The sequence below is a fragment of the Dromaius novaehollandiae genome, chromosome 10 (genome assembly GCF_036370855.1).
Source record: "Dromaius novaehollandiae isolate bDroNov1 chromosome 10, bDroNov1.hap1, whole genome shotgun sequence".
In the NCBI taxonomy this organism is placed as follows: Eukaryota; Metazoa; Chordata; class Aves; order Casuariiformes; family Dromaiidae; genus Dromaius; species Dromaius novaehollandiae.
In genome coordinates, this window is record NC_088107.1 from 3,911,159 (window position 1) to 3,925,039 (window position 13,881).

The window sequence follows — 13,881 nt, forward strand, 5'->3', positions numbered from 1 at the left end:
TAGGCGACCTTTGGTTTTAGAGCTAATCACGTGTGTATTTATGTGGCTTTTGACGCACAGGGCATGAAAGTCGAATTCTTGAGAGATCATCAGCCCTGGGCATGGACAGGCTTCCTCCGCCCCCACCACTCCATAGCCCTGTCTTCATCGCCCGTAGTTTCGATGGCAGCACTCTTGGCGGCAGAGACCTTGTTCCCTTACGGCAAGATAGTGGGCAGGCTGCAAGTAATGACAGGAGGGCGAGACAAACCCTTCTGCAATGGTGGCATCTCACTGGGGAAACGGCGTCGGCAGGAGCCGCGTCCACGCCGTGCTCCACCGCCGCGGCCTTCTGCAGCCGCGTCGGGCCTGGGCTCACTGCAGCCTTCTCGTGGGTCCACCGAAACGTGGCTTCTCCATATTAAACGAGAGTTTGTGGCTTCGTTTCTCTCCCCTGCTCTGAGCAATTAGTAAATAATACTTCTGGCAAAAGATATGCGTGCGTTGAAAACGCACGCTTTGGAGCAACACAGGCAGCTTGACCGAATCCTGGAGGCCATCGTCCCGCGCTGCTCCCGCGGGGACCAGTCCAGTCCCTCGTAGATATTCTTGGAGCCAGTGCCGGAGTCGGTGGCCCTGGCCGAAAACCAAGATTGACTGAACGTGAAGAACCGATGGGAGCGAAGGGGCTGTTTAAAGGGGACAACCAAATTATTGGTTTAACAAATGTTCAGCCTCTCCTGGGCAGCGGTGCTGTGATGTTTCCTGAGGAAGGGTATAGCTTGTTCTTTTCCACCGCTCCAAAAACCCCACAACCCGATGGTCTTCTAAATCCGGTTTTGACTGCAGGAGAAGCAGCCAGAGGATCGCGGAGGGAGTTCCCGCTTCATTTATCGCTGCCTCGGAGGGGCGTCCTGCCATCGGCCCCCGGCAGCAAAGCGACGGCTGCTGCGTGCCGCCCGGTCCCCTCCTCTTGGGACCAGGAACGCTGTTCAGCTGGAGCCGGCCCGGGTGGCCAAAAAAGGCAGGCAGCTGTGCCGAGCCGAGCCGAGGGAGATTGTATTCCCACCCGGAGCAGTTTCTGCTTTTGGGGGGCTGATGCATAATTCACTGCTGGTCCTGAGCTCGCTGAGCTGTCGGTGCAGCCAGGGAGCAGGGACGCCAGGAGCAGCGAGCAGCCCTTGCACCGAGCTGGATTAGTAGCCGGTGCAGGGCTGACCGTGGGCTTCTCAGCTCCATCCACGCTGGGCTCCCCGTCACCGAAAAGTGGCTGCAAAATCAGAGCTGCTGCGTGCCCTTAAAGACTGTGGGTATGAAACGACCACGTATGTGGGGGGTCTTTAGCATTACCCTGAAAAAAACCTGCAATATTTAAGTGCCATGCTGGGGCACTTGTTGGACTCTGAGCTTGGAGGAAGGAGCGTTACCTGCAAGGCTGCGTCATCTGGTTAGCGTGACAGTAAGGCAGCTGTCACCTTTGCTCTGCTGTAAACCAGGCGACGCTGGTAAAACGTGTGCGGAGCTGGGCACCGATGCAGCATGTGCCTGGAGTGGCATGGGGCACCATCGGGCTCAAATGTGGCTCTCGATGTGCCTGCCCAGTGTGATGTGTCCTTTGGACCGCTGCTAGCTGCGTCTCTGCGCTGCCCTCGTCTCAGGCTGTGGCCCTGCCTGCTCCCTCCCATGGGTTCACACTGACGGAGGCCAGGGGATGGAATGAGCCCATTTCCAGAGTTTGTTTAAATGCTGTTTTGTTCTTTGTGTCAGACATCCCTGCCAACATAAGATGGTGTGCAGCTGCCATCTCCTAGGGACAGGTCACCACTGATTTGGAAGCGGCTAAGGTTTCGAAAGCGTGTCCTAAACAACGACCCTTTCTACAGCTGTTCTTCTGGCAACGACGCAGCGTAGCAGCATCCATGAGAACTGCTGTTGTGGCAGCTGTGAAGAGCGCTTGCTAGCAGAGAAATGAGAAATCTAACGTACGCCTAGTCTAACAATTTTGATTAGCTGATACTGATGCTACTAGGTAGAGAAGTGATTTTCCATTAGGTTATAGCAAAGCGTGAAGCGGACACATTTCAAAATGCAGTTACGAAAGATGCTCTTTCACTTTGAGACTATTACTGGCACTGTAAGTTTACTGTAAGGGATGTAGTTTTGACATACAAGCAGTCTGGCAGTTGGCTTTGCCCTGGTGATTTTATTTGGCATTCCTGGTTCCCCTCTCACCCCTTTCCCAAAGATCTGTGCCTGCACCGGTCTTCACAAGGGATCAGGAACAGTGGGCATGGATTGCTGCCATAAAAAAGGAAGCCATGTCCACTCCCATGTAAAACAGCGTTTGAGCTGGAAGTGCCAAAAGGTAAGTCTTGACAATTAATCTGGTTTTAAAAATAACCCCTCTCCTTTTTTACACCCAGGGAAGTATTGCAGCTGTCACAAGGCCAAATCTTTGCTTAATTAAATTCACAGCAACCTTCTGTGAAGGCTCAGAGATATTTAGAGCTTTGCAGTAATGTGACTACCTTGACACTGTCCTTCAGCACGGATCTGTTACCGTGACATTATCTCCATGCCGCCTGGGCACCGCATGCCTGCTCAGGGGCTGGTGTCCCCCGGCACGGCAAGCAGTGCCGGGCCAAGCCCTGGTGCGGGCAAGGCTGGAGGGGTTCAGTCCTGCAGCCAGATCCGCAGGGATCGATCCCTCCCCCGGGGTTCTCGCAGACTGGTGTTAGCAAAGACCCAAAGACTTGGTCTGATGCTTGCTGTGATGTCCCTGCCGTCCTCGCGTAGGTCTGACAGTGAAGCTACACCGCTGCCGCTTTACTTCTGATGCCAAAGTGCCATCGTGATGAGCGCAGGTGCCGAGGTTGCAGCTGAAGTTTCTCCGTGCAGAGGGTTTGTCCTCCCCATGCCCAGCAGCAGAGGTCCTGCCGTGGTGCCTCTCGCAAGTCGTGCTTGCCGTGCCAAGGGTTTGCGAGCCAGAAAGGGTCATCGTCCAGCACGGCTCGTAACTCTCAGACCGCTGGATGTGGAAAGTAGCTCCCAAACAGGAATCTTTGAATTCCATGAACAAAAATATTTCTAAATGATTATATTGTTGCCTCTTTAAAACACATGGAAAATCATGCAGCAGTCCGGAAGAGATCTTCTTTTCTGTAGTCTCTGCGCGGAAGAGACAGCATTCCTCTGACTCTGTTGTTAGCATCCAGAAAACATTTGCCAGGGTGTCAGAGGCTTTCTGCTCATCATCTCCAAGAACTACCCTCCACGGGTCATGTGCAGCTCCTCTGAAATCTTAACACTTTGCGTGAGAAAGAACAGATACAGCCTTCCAAGGCTGCAGCTATTCTTTCATGGCCCTGTTGAAAGTCATAATGAAAACCAAGTTTTTCTTGTACTCTGCCTGTACTGCGAAGTCTAAAGTATGGAGTTGACAACAAGGAGAAGAAATCCCGAGACGCAGTATAGTTGGTGGGAAAGTAGTTTGGCATCATCCCTGAGTCTGGCCTTTAAAAGAACAACTCTGCAGCGAGTCGCTTTATTCCTCTTCTCGTCTGGCGCTGTGAAGGAGGCCGTCCCTCTCTGCCGGAGAGGGAGAGCTGAATCATTTGCCCCGTGGGTCAGAGCCCGAATCTGAGCAAGGCAGAGCCATGTGTAAAACAGCAGTTTTCACCAGAGCTCATCATTTGGAAATAATGCTAGAAACAAATTTTGAACACGCTTTATCAAGCAATAGCAATGATAATTAGTCATTAGCACTTATGATGCTCTGCTTCTTTAACAGCCGTAGGATAGAACATTTGTTAATATTTAGTGTTGTTTTCTTTGGTTTTGTTTCCCTTAAATCAGAACCTTTTGGAAGCACAGCCCTCGATTGCAGCCAAGTCTCCTAAGGTTTGCACAGTTGAATCTAAATATCTCAAAATGGCACACTTGTTTTAATCAGGTTACTCCAGCAGTACAAAAAGCTTTTGGATTATGTTCTGGTTTATGCTTTAAAAACATATATGTGTGTCTCTAGAGAAACCGTTACTTGCTCTGTGGAGTGAATGAAGGCAACTGCGTAGTTTGTGTATCAGATGTGCCCAAGGAGAAGGATGTTAAACCAAATGAGCAACGAGCTCTTCGGAGAGTTGTATGTGACTGCACTAGTCTTTCCTCTTTACACAGCTGGCCTGATTCAACCTGTTCCCCTGATCCAAAATGTGGGAGGCCCAAGAAACAATTCCTTGCTCCCCTGTTAAGAGGAACAGGATCCTGGATCCTTCCTTAGGCCAGGAGGAAAAAGCTCCGTTTAATGCAGGGCCAAAAAGAGGGCAGTTCTCTGCTTCTTAGCCAGAGGATCTCCGTTAGTTTTGAGGTGACATGGCATGTTCCCAGCATATGTTCCTGGTAATGAGACCTTAAAATGAAGGTTGGAGGCGAGGTGCATGATGCCAGTTTTGGAGACAGATACATTTTGCAGGTTCTCTCTTTCAGTTGCCAAGCTGGGAATTCGTTAAGGGCTATTTGGTTTGAGAAACTGTCCATGAATTTTTGAGCTTTTCTACTTCCTTGAATGAGGAAGAGTAGGGAGAAGGACAGTTGTTTAATTAAACAGTTGCATGGGATTGTTAATAAAGATTAAACTGCAGCAGTAAGTCTGCTAATTCTCAGAGTCTTTAGAAATGCAATGACCTTGAGTTTGCTGTACTTGAAACTTGTCTTAGACACTTGGCTTCCTTTCTCGCATACTTTGGGGAGAGGAGAGCAGTACGCAAGGCACTGCGAGGCTCTTCAACGAAACAGGCCATGTTTCACTCAGTATCATGTAAGAGGCGGCAACCCTGTCGACAAAATAAACTTCTTGCTTAAGAGCATGTTTCAAATTATTTCACTGGGAGGTCACAAAACGTCGCAGCTGGGCCTGCCTCTGCGTCCCGAGCAGCCTGCTATGGAGATGTTGGGTACCAGCCGCTTGGGATGTCCAGCTGATCTTCTTGCCCCTCTTAGTTTATAAAACAAGGCGGTTGAGGACCAGTGCTACATCATTAAATGTGCATGAGAAAAGTAACTTGACGAAGGGATCGCAGCATTTAATCGTATTCAGGCACCGGAGCCCCAGCGCTTCGCCTGTCGGCTCGGAGGGAAGATCTCCCACTGCTGAGTGGTATTTCCTGCGTCCTTTCCTGGAACGGCAATTGGAGAGGTTACAGGGATGAAAGAGTGGCCAAGTTCACTGGAAATGAGTGTTTATCCATTACTTCCGCGTGTTTGTCTCCGCCGTAATAACTGCCCACGAGTCGCTTCAGTCCTGTCGGTGCTTAGCCATGGGACCGCACATAAAGCATCAGGATTTAAAATGGAAAGTTCATCACGAATAAGAGTACTTAATGCTCAGATTTGTATCCAGAAAGGTCACTGCAGTCTCCCCCTCCACCACAGCCACATCACGAACGTGTGAACACTCGCCCCACCTTTCAGTTTGGTCCACACGTCTAAGGTCTTAGCACGGTGGAGAACCAGACAACCACGATCTGTGTTGCTTAATTGCTTCTAAGTGGCAAAGTCGTGTTAGTGCAGCTCCGATTGCGTCCTTAGGCGACTCGGGGTTTGGGTGCAAGGCAGCTTCCATTGCCCTTCAGCCACCCAGCAGAAGCTACCCAGCGGCAGTACTCGTGCCCCCGTGTAGCCGCATCCCTGGCGAGCGGCCCTGGGCGCTTTCGGGCTGGCCGAGGACCTTCTCGCCGTGGAGCAGAGCAACAGACCCCACCAGCTGCGGAGAGCAACCTCCTCCCAGATGAAGTACTCACGAGCCAGGTGACAAGAGCCGTTTTTCTAGCTTTTAATTAGGTTGCCTGTGTATTTAAAGTACGTCTTGGGCATTTAGATGCCTGCCATGCAGCATGTCTTGTCCAGGCTTGCTTTCCGTGAGCCTTGCGGAGCTGCGTTCGCTGGGCTGTGGCAGTACAATCTGGAGCTGTGAGAGAAAGCCCTCGGGGGCTGATCCGTGGCTGCGGGCCAGCTGCTGCATAAACCGGTCTTATTTTTTAAGTCCATTTTCTCCAGTACACTTTTTTTGGCCTGCAAAAGACTTCTTCATTTAAAGCGAAGAACATAACACTCTCTCTTTCAGTTGGTCTTTTGGACACGAGCCAGCAGTGCCCACAACAGCTGTACCGCAGTTTAAACATTCAGTCTCTAATGGTTTGGGGAACATTAGGGTTTTTAAGGCTTCGACAGGTCTAGAGTAAATAGTGGTCAATAAAGAGTAGCTCTTCTTTGTATCCCTGCACTCCGAGCGCTCTGCGCTGGAATAAAGCATGCTTAGAATATAATCGGTGCAAAATTAATACCCATGAAAGGCTCTTTTTTTAAAGAATCCTAGAGAAACCTGTCTCTCTAAAAGCAGGGCTTGCATACGTGTTCACCTAGCGAGACTTGGGACTGGAGTCCTGTGAAGGTCTGCACGTAACGCCCGATAGAGACGTGTGCCTTCTGGACGTGGGTCACTCCGGAGCGTGCGGGTGTTTAACGGCTGCTACGTGGGAGGAACAAATAAATAACACGTATTAGTTTATCTCCTTCTTCTCTTCCCCATCTCTATTAATGATGGACACCAAAGGTAGAGGTACTTCTTCTTCTTCCCTGTGGTTTTCCGGTGTTGTGTGGAGTCAAATGCCCACGTGTGCTCCCGGGAATAGTTAACCCCGAGTCGGGGACCCAGACGAGGTAGGTGCTGTTGGCGGTGGTGGCGATGCCCAGGCGTTATCCAGGTCGTGAGCTAGCCTGGTGCCCGGGACCGCGGCGAGCCATCACGTTGCAGTGACCCCGGCGCAGGGGTGTCCCACGGGACGCTGCTGCTGGAGGGACGCGCGTGCTGCTCCGCCGGCGCCGAGCGAGCGGAGGGAACGGCTCCCTTCGCCAAGGCTTCGCCCGCGGTGTCATAGACGTGGGCGAGAAGACGCAGCCGATGCAAAGGAAACACCCAGCCTCTTGGGAAGGAAAGCGCGTGGGCATCACCGCACCTCCGGGCTGTGACTGTGTCAGCAGGCTCCTCAGCCCTGAATTGCTTTTTTTTTGGCTAAGTGACCTGCTGACCACGTAGACTTCAGTTGCAGCACTTCATGCAGCCATGCAGTGAGTTTGTAAGCCATTACGCTCTCTGCTGATGATTTATTAACCCCTTCTTGAGCTCTTCTGCACATTCAATACCAAAGTGTGGTCTATACCAGTTCCTGAATGGAGAACGAGGCCCGCTGGCTGCTGGTGCTTTCCACGGCTATTCCCGCTTGCTAAATGCAAGGAGACAAAAGTGGTGGAGGTAGGAGAGGGGGAAGCTTCTTAGGAAAAATAAGGAAAGTGCCAGCCTCGCAAGGCACTCTTCTGAAAAAACAGGATTATGTAAAAGTCTGGCTGCGGCAGAGCTGCTTATTAATTGAGTGTAGCGTTGACTGGAGCAAATGGTTTGTTGCAGTCATCGCCTTTTTGGCTGGCGCAAGGTGGCTGTTAATAGGTTTTTCTGTTTTAAATTGCTTTGGGTTGAAGCACCAGTAAAGTCTGGCTGAGATATTTATTTTCAGTTCAGTTCTCTAAGTCAGCCAGTTTTTGGGAAAGGAAAGAAGAATTATTAAAAGCTCCGAAGTTAGCCTGCGCTGTTAGTTATTCCTGCATAGCAAAACAATTAAAATACTCGTGTTAATTTTATTTAGGAGAGTTTGTTAGGGGTTCATATCTTCCCTTGCTTTCAGAAGTTTCATAACTTTTTCCTACCCATCGGTATCCTATTAAAACTTTGTTGTGTAATCTGAAAGCCTCGCTGCTTCTCATGGTTTCTTCTTGTAGCTAGTTCAGCATGCCCTAGGAGGGAATTTTGGAATAAAAAGCATTCAGGCTGCATGGTCTTGATTTTGCTTTCTTATAAATTCAAAACACGGTTTGAAAATAAGTCCCATTGTCAATTTTCCTTTAAATAATAGTTCCCTAATGAAGTGTTTTTAAAGAATATTTATCTAACGTCACAAAGTCCTTGGGAAAGCTTGTGCCTACGGTTGGATTGCAGTTAAAATGTTGAAATCTGCGGCCTGTTTCTGTATGCCTTGTTACTACATGCGCTTAATACTTCTAGCGCGATAAATCTTCTGTGTTACAGAGGATAGATCAGTGGAGGCCGCTTGGAGTAAAAATACATGTGTGGGTTCTGCCTGGTCCGGTTTGGGGTCACCGCCATCCTTGAGCCCTGAACAGAAAGAGCCAGGTTCAAAGTGGACCGAAAAAAGCTATAGCGTTATTAGTAGAGGAACCAATATATGGTCACAAGTGAAACGGGAGGAGCAGACTGCGGGAGAGCAGAAGGACCCGCTCCCGGGAAAGCACGGGGTTCGTTCCGTCTGGATAACTGCTGCACGTGGGATTAGACCAGCTAACCTCTACCTGTAGCACGCCTCTAAATCTTGCTTAACTGCTAAAGGGATATACGTCTTGACAGATGGCTCCTCTCTGACGTGCCAAGAGGCCATAGCCAAGATGTTCTCGTTTGGCCGCGTTACATATGATATCTAATCAGAGACAGTCTCTGGCCTGGATTGCTTTCAGACATAAAAGGCGGTGTAAGCACCTCAGGGGAGAGCGGCAAAGAAGGGAGACTTGGGCAGGAACGGGGAAAAGGGGAGGTTGTGATGACCCGGGAATAAATGTGCTTTCTTTCTGCGTCCAGCTGAAATTCCTTCTTCCTTTGGAATTAATTGCATTTGTTCAGATTAAAATCCACGTGAGCAGTTCTGAGCGTGTGCGGGTCGCTCCTGTGCTGTCCACAGCGATGTGCGGCACTTCGGGTTTAAACATGTGCACATCTGGTTTGTTACGACAGCGGCGATGAAATCCAGGTGTAAGTTTATCCCTTAGATTCAATGTCTGTCGACAATAATGGGAAAAATGCAATTGGAGGCCTAATAAAGTCGGGCTTCTGCTGGGTCTGCACAGCTGGCAGAAGCATCCCTTGCGCTGTCTAAGGGATGCGTGCGTGATTTTCATTTCAGTGCTCCATTTAATTGTAACTGCATTTAAGTTCGAGTTACTCCCTCCTGTGTTTTGGAATTTAGCTCTTTGCTAATTTTTATAACTTCTTTATGCATACCTTATTGATGGTATTATCTGTAGCAGTTTCTGTGGCCGGTAACATAGATTGGACCCTATAGGAAACGCAGCAGTAGCGTCTGCTATTCTGGCAGGTTGATGGCATTTGTATTTCGACGTAGAATCAGTCCGTGATCTTCTAAAACGTCCGCTGTCAAGGCCGGTATATAACTTTGGACTTGGGATTTTGTTTTGTTTCTTTTTTTCCAGCAAATTTCCCAGATCACCATCCTGGCTTGCCCATGCCTTTCATCGTATCCGCTGCTGCCTGAGCTGTGCAAAACTGCAAAGCTGGTTTGCCTGCTTTGCTGAAGCGGTGGCTTTCCACAGGCTTCTGAATCTAATCTTAGCTCGCTGTCTTGTTGCTCTGAAATAGCAATTTCCACTGTAAGGATGATTTTATGCTATCATACATATTTATACTGTGTTACCTAGCATGCGGAAGTGCTGCTAGTAATTTCATATCCATTTTACTTTCTGTTGACATTTCTAAAACTGACAGGGGAACTGTGGCATTTTTTAACCATTTTTATATGGTAATGAGATACTTTGGAGAGCAAATTTAGCATCTTGGCTAAAACACTCCTCAAATGACACTTTTCATGTCTGTGTGCTATAGGTTTAATGCCTGGGCATCATTTGGGTGTGACAGAAAAGGTGTCACCACACTTTTTTTTACTATGTATATAGTAGCCTTTATTACTAAGGCTCTGGGGAAGCAGGAGAATACTAAGAGCTTTGTAATGAAAATTTCATGTTTTTTTTTTTTTCCTGGTGGTGCTGTGTTTTTGTGAAAAAATGAGCTTGGGATCTATTTGCTGCGCGGTTATTTGGATGATGGTGATATCTCTGGAATGGGCTGTAATAATCCGTGGTAGATGTTTCTTTCACCAGTTTACAAGGAATAATCCTCTTAATTTCCTTGAATAGCAGCTGGTATGGCTACAACCTGTGCCCAAGACCAAGACCGGCTTTATTCAGCAAGCCGCCTGGCCATGCCAGCGAGGGGGAGTTTTCGCACAGCAGGGGCGGGGGGGGCTGACTTGCACGATGCAGCATGCTGAAATTGTAGCCCTGCCGAGATGCTAACGTCTCCTTTCTCTCTCCTAGATGCAGCAGCTGTTTTACGAAAACTACGAACAGAACAAAAAAGGCTATATCAGAGACCTTAGGAACAGCAAAATACACAGAGCTATAACTTTGCATCCCAATAAGAACCCACCATACCAGTACAGGCTTCACAGCTACATGTTGAGTCGCAAAATAGCAGAGCTTCGCCACCGGACTGTACAGCTGCACAGAGAAATCGTCCTGATGAGCAAATACAGCAATACAGAAGTCCACAAGGACGACCTCCAGCTGGGCATGCCACCCTCCTTCATGAGGTTCCAGCCGCGGCACCGAGAGGAGATCTTGGAGTGGGAGTTTCTTACGGGGAAGTACTTGTATTCTGGGGCCGATGGACAGCCCCCTCGGAGAGGCATGGACTCGTCTCAGCGCGAAGCGTTGGATGACATTGTTATGCAGGTCATGGAAATGATCAACGCGAATGCTAAGACCCGGGGGAGGATCATAGATTTCAAGGAAATACAGTACGGCTATCGCAGAGTGAATCCTATGTACGGCGCGGAGTACGTTCTTGACTTGTTGCTTCTGTACAAAAAGCATAAGGGAAAGAAGATGACCGTCCCTGTCAGGAGGCACGCTTACCTGCAGCAGACCTTCAGCAAGATCCAGTTTATGGAGCACGAAGAGACGGATGCCAAGGAGCTGGCCAGCAAAATTAACCAGGATTCTGGATCTTTGTCTTTCCTCTCCAATTCACTGAAGATGTTTGTTCCATTCCAGCTCACCGGGTCAAAAGTAGAGAGGAAGGAACTCAAAGACAAGAAGATCAACATCCTCATCCCGCTCTCCGGACGCTTTGACATGTTTGCGAGGTTCATGGGGAATTTTGAAAAAACGTGTCTCATTCCGAATCAGAACGTCAAGCTGGTTGTGTTGCTTTTCAATTCCAATTCGAACCCGGACAAAGCAAAGCAGATTGAGCTGATGAGAGATTACCACTCCAAATACCCCAAGGCCGACATGCAGATCTTACCGGTGTCTGGGGAGTTCTCCAGGGCACTGGCTCTGGAGGTCGGATCTTCTCAGTTTCAGAATGAGTCTTTACTCTTCTTCTGTGATGTTGACTTAGTGTTTACCACAGAATTTCTCCAGCGGTGTAGAGCCAATACGGTTTTGGGTCAACAAGTATACTTTCCAGTCATTTTTAGCCAGTACGATCCAAAGATTGTTTATAGTGGAAAAGTTCCTAGTGACAATCATTTTGCCTTCACCCAGAAAACAGGTTTCTGGAGGAACTATGGCTTTGGTATTACCTGTATTTACAAAGGCGATCTTCTTCGAGCAGGTGGCTTTGATGTCTCCATCCAAGGTTGGGGCCTTGAAGACGTCGACCTATTTAACAAAGTAATTCAAGCTGGCTTAAAACCTTTCCGAAGCCAAGAAATTGGAGTAGTCCATGTACATCATCCTGTTTTTTGTGACCCTAATCTTGATCCAAAACAATATAAAATGTGCTTGGGGTCCAAAGCTTCAACTTATGGGTCCACACAGCAGCTGGCTGAACTATGGTTTGAGAAAAATGACCCAAGTTTTGGGAAAAGCAGCAATACTAATGGCTCAGTGAGGACAGCCTAATGTCCAGCTATGCTGGAAAAGACTTTTTTTTTAATTATCTAATTTATTTTTGGGAAAATGTTTTTTGATAGTTCACTTTTAAAAGACCACACAGGATATATTTTAGAAATCATCGTTGTTTTCTTACAAAGAGCTCATTTTGAGAAGAACAAGGCTGTTGGTTTTTTGTTGTTGTGTTTTTGTTTTTAAACAAAACTGTGATCAATATTTGCCTTCAAACAGAAATTTGTTTAAGAATGATCTGACAGATCTGCAGAAGTCTGACTTGAATTAGAATTTCCTTATGAACAAAAGATTGTTTTCTACCTTTTCCGTTGCTGTCTTCGTTGCTAGGATTCTGTAAATTGGGACCTGAATGTTCAAGCAAAGTGACAAAACACTGTATCAAAATGTTTTGTTGTGACTGCTGCGTTACAAAGAGTCTACTTACTGTTAAAAATAGCCATTATTTAAAAAAAAATTGCATTAGAACAAAACAAATCAGCGTGGTGGCAATGGTAAGGGTCTTAGCTGCAGAAGTTATTCTGATGGCTGATTATTTCAGTTAAAAATCTACTACTTCTGGTGGCCAGGCAACTTCAAGGGAGGGGAGAAAGTAAGCACAACCTGCTCTCAGATTAGTCCTTGTAGAAATGTTTGTCTTTTATATTTGGTCCATATATGGATCTAGTGTTTTAAGAATCCATGATGGATTCTGCGTATTACTCTAAACCGCTGTCCTGGCTGGAGCTGAGACTAGGTGGTAACGAAAGGCTGGAGCGTAACGAGTGGAGGGAGCGGATGGGAAATGAGACTCGCCTGCGGCAAAGCAGCAGTACACAGTGGAAAATTAGAGATCCCTAGTAAAAACGCTGAAAATCTTGTATACAAAGTGTACTGCGTCTCATTACATTAATTTTGTTCAGTCAGTTACATGATGTTAATGGGAACAATTATTTCATTATTTGATTACTAGTTTTGTTTTTGGTTTTTTTTCCTGTATCTGATAGACCTTTAATTTATTTAATATCCATTGTTTTAGGTTCTTGACCTTTCCTTGAATATCTGTTAGTCATTTTAATATTTTATATATATATATATGTGTGTGTAAATATATATATATATATTAGGAATGTATTGCATCTTCTCACTGTTAAGGTAGTGTACATCATACTTGCAGTAAATGATCTCCAAAGATTACTTTCTAAAGTATTTTTTCATGGAACTTTTTTTCTCAAATTTCCTTAACATTTTCCGGAACGATTTAAGTAAGCCTAGGAATTTTTTTTGATCCGATAAGAGGAACAGGGGATGGGGAGGCTGAAAACAAGGACAGTACGAGCCCTGTGAATTAACACCTAGCAAGGTTACAGAAAATAAACAAAATAAAGTGCCTTAAAGCCAGCTAAAGGGAACCCTTTCCACTGAGACTTCAGCAGAGAATGGAAGTTGTCGTTGAAGCAGATGATCTGTCGGGACCTACCTGTAAATATCTCGCCCAGCAGGAACAAAAAATAAAAACCAGCGAACAGTATATTTTTCTATTGCATCCTCCAGCGCCGGTTTGTCTCGCTGTTCTCGGGGCCGCTTTACCTCCTCTTTGGGGAGTGGAGACGAGCGCAAGCAAGGCTGGAAGGCAACGCGTAGGGCGTTGCCGTGTTTGAGGGGAATCTCACGCAGAAAGCGCTATTCCAGTAGAAAAAATAATCATTGTTTACACATGTATGGACTATGAACTGCAACTAGCGTAGCTTCGATGTCTTATAATGTTCATCGTTTTTTGGTGACAGTCCCAAGGATGTAGGTACTTGGATGGATACAGTGCATGGATTTTTTTTTTTTTTTTTAAGACTTGCTTCTAAGATGCAATAAAGATTTTTTTTTTTTTCATTTGCAATCCGAGCGCCTCGTGTCGTCTGCCTCGGTCCGGCTCTTCCCACGCGGCGCGGGCGGGAAGGTGGCTGGGGTGCGGGGAGGGACGGCTGCATCTCACAGCGGCAACAAGGGGAAAAGTGCTGCTGCCGCCCACAGAGGTGTCCGAAAACATCCCCAACCATCACCTTAAAAGCACACGGCGACAAGGCTGAACGACTGCGTAAC

General features: G+C 47.3%; 1 protein-coding gene across 1 annotated transcript in view; it reads left to right on the forward strand.

Annotated features, from left to right (window-relative positions):
• CHSY1 (chondroitin sulfate synthase 1) overlaps positions 1 to 13,678 on the forward strand; it is a 79,151-nt gene extending 65,473 nt beyond the window's left edge. Inside the window, exon 3 of the mRNA XM_064517888.1 lies at positions 10,210 to 13,678. Within this exon, the coding sequence (XP_064373958.1) occupies positions 10,210 to 11,802 (1,593 nt within the window). The 3' untranslated portion in view covers positions 11,803 to 13,678. The remainder of the gene's footprint in view (positions 1 to 10,209) is intronic.
• The last annotated feature ends 203 nt before the right edge of the window (positions 13,679 to 13,881 follow it).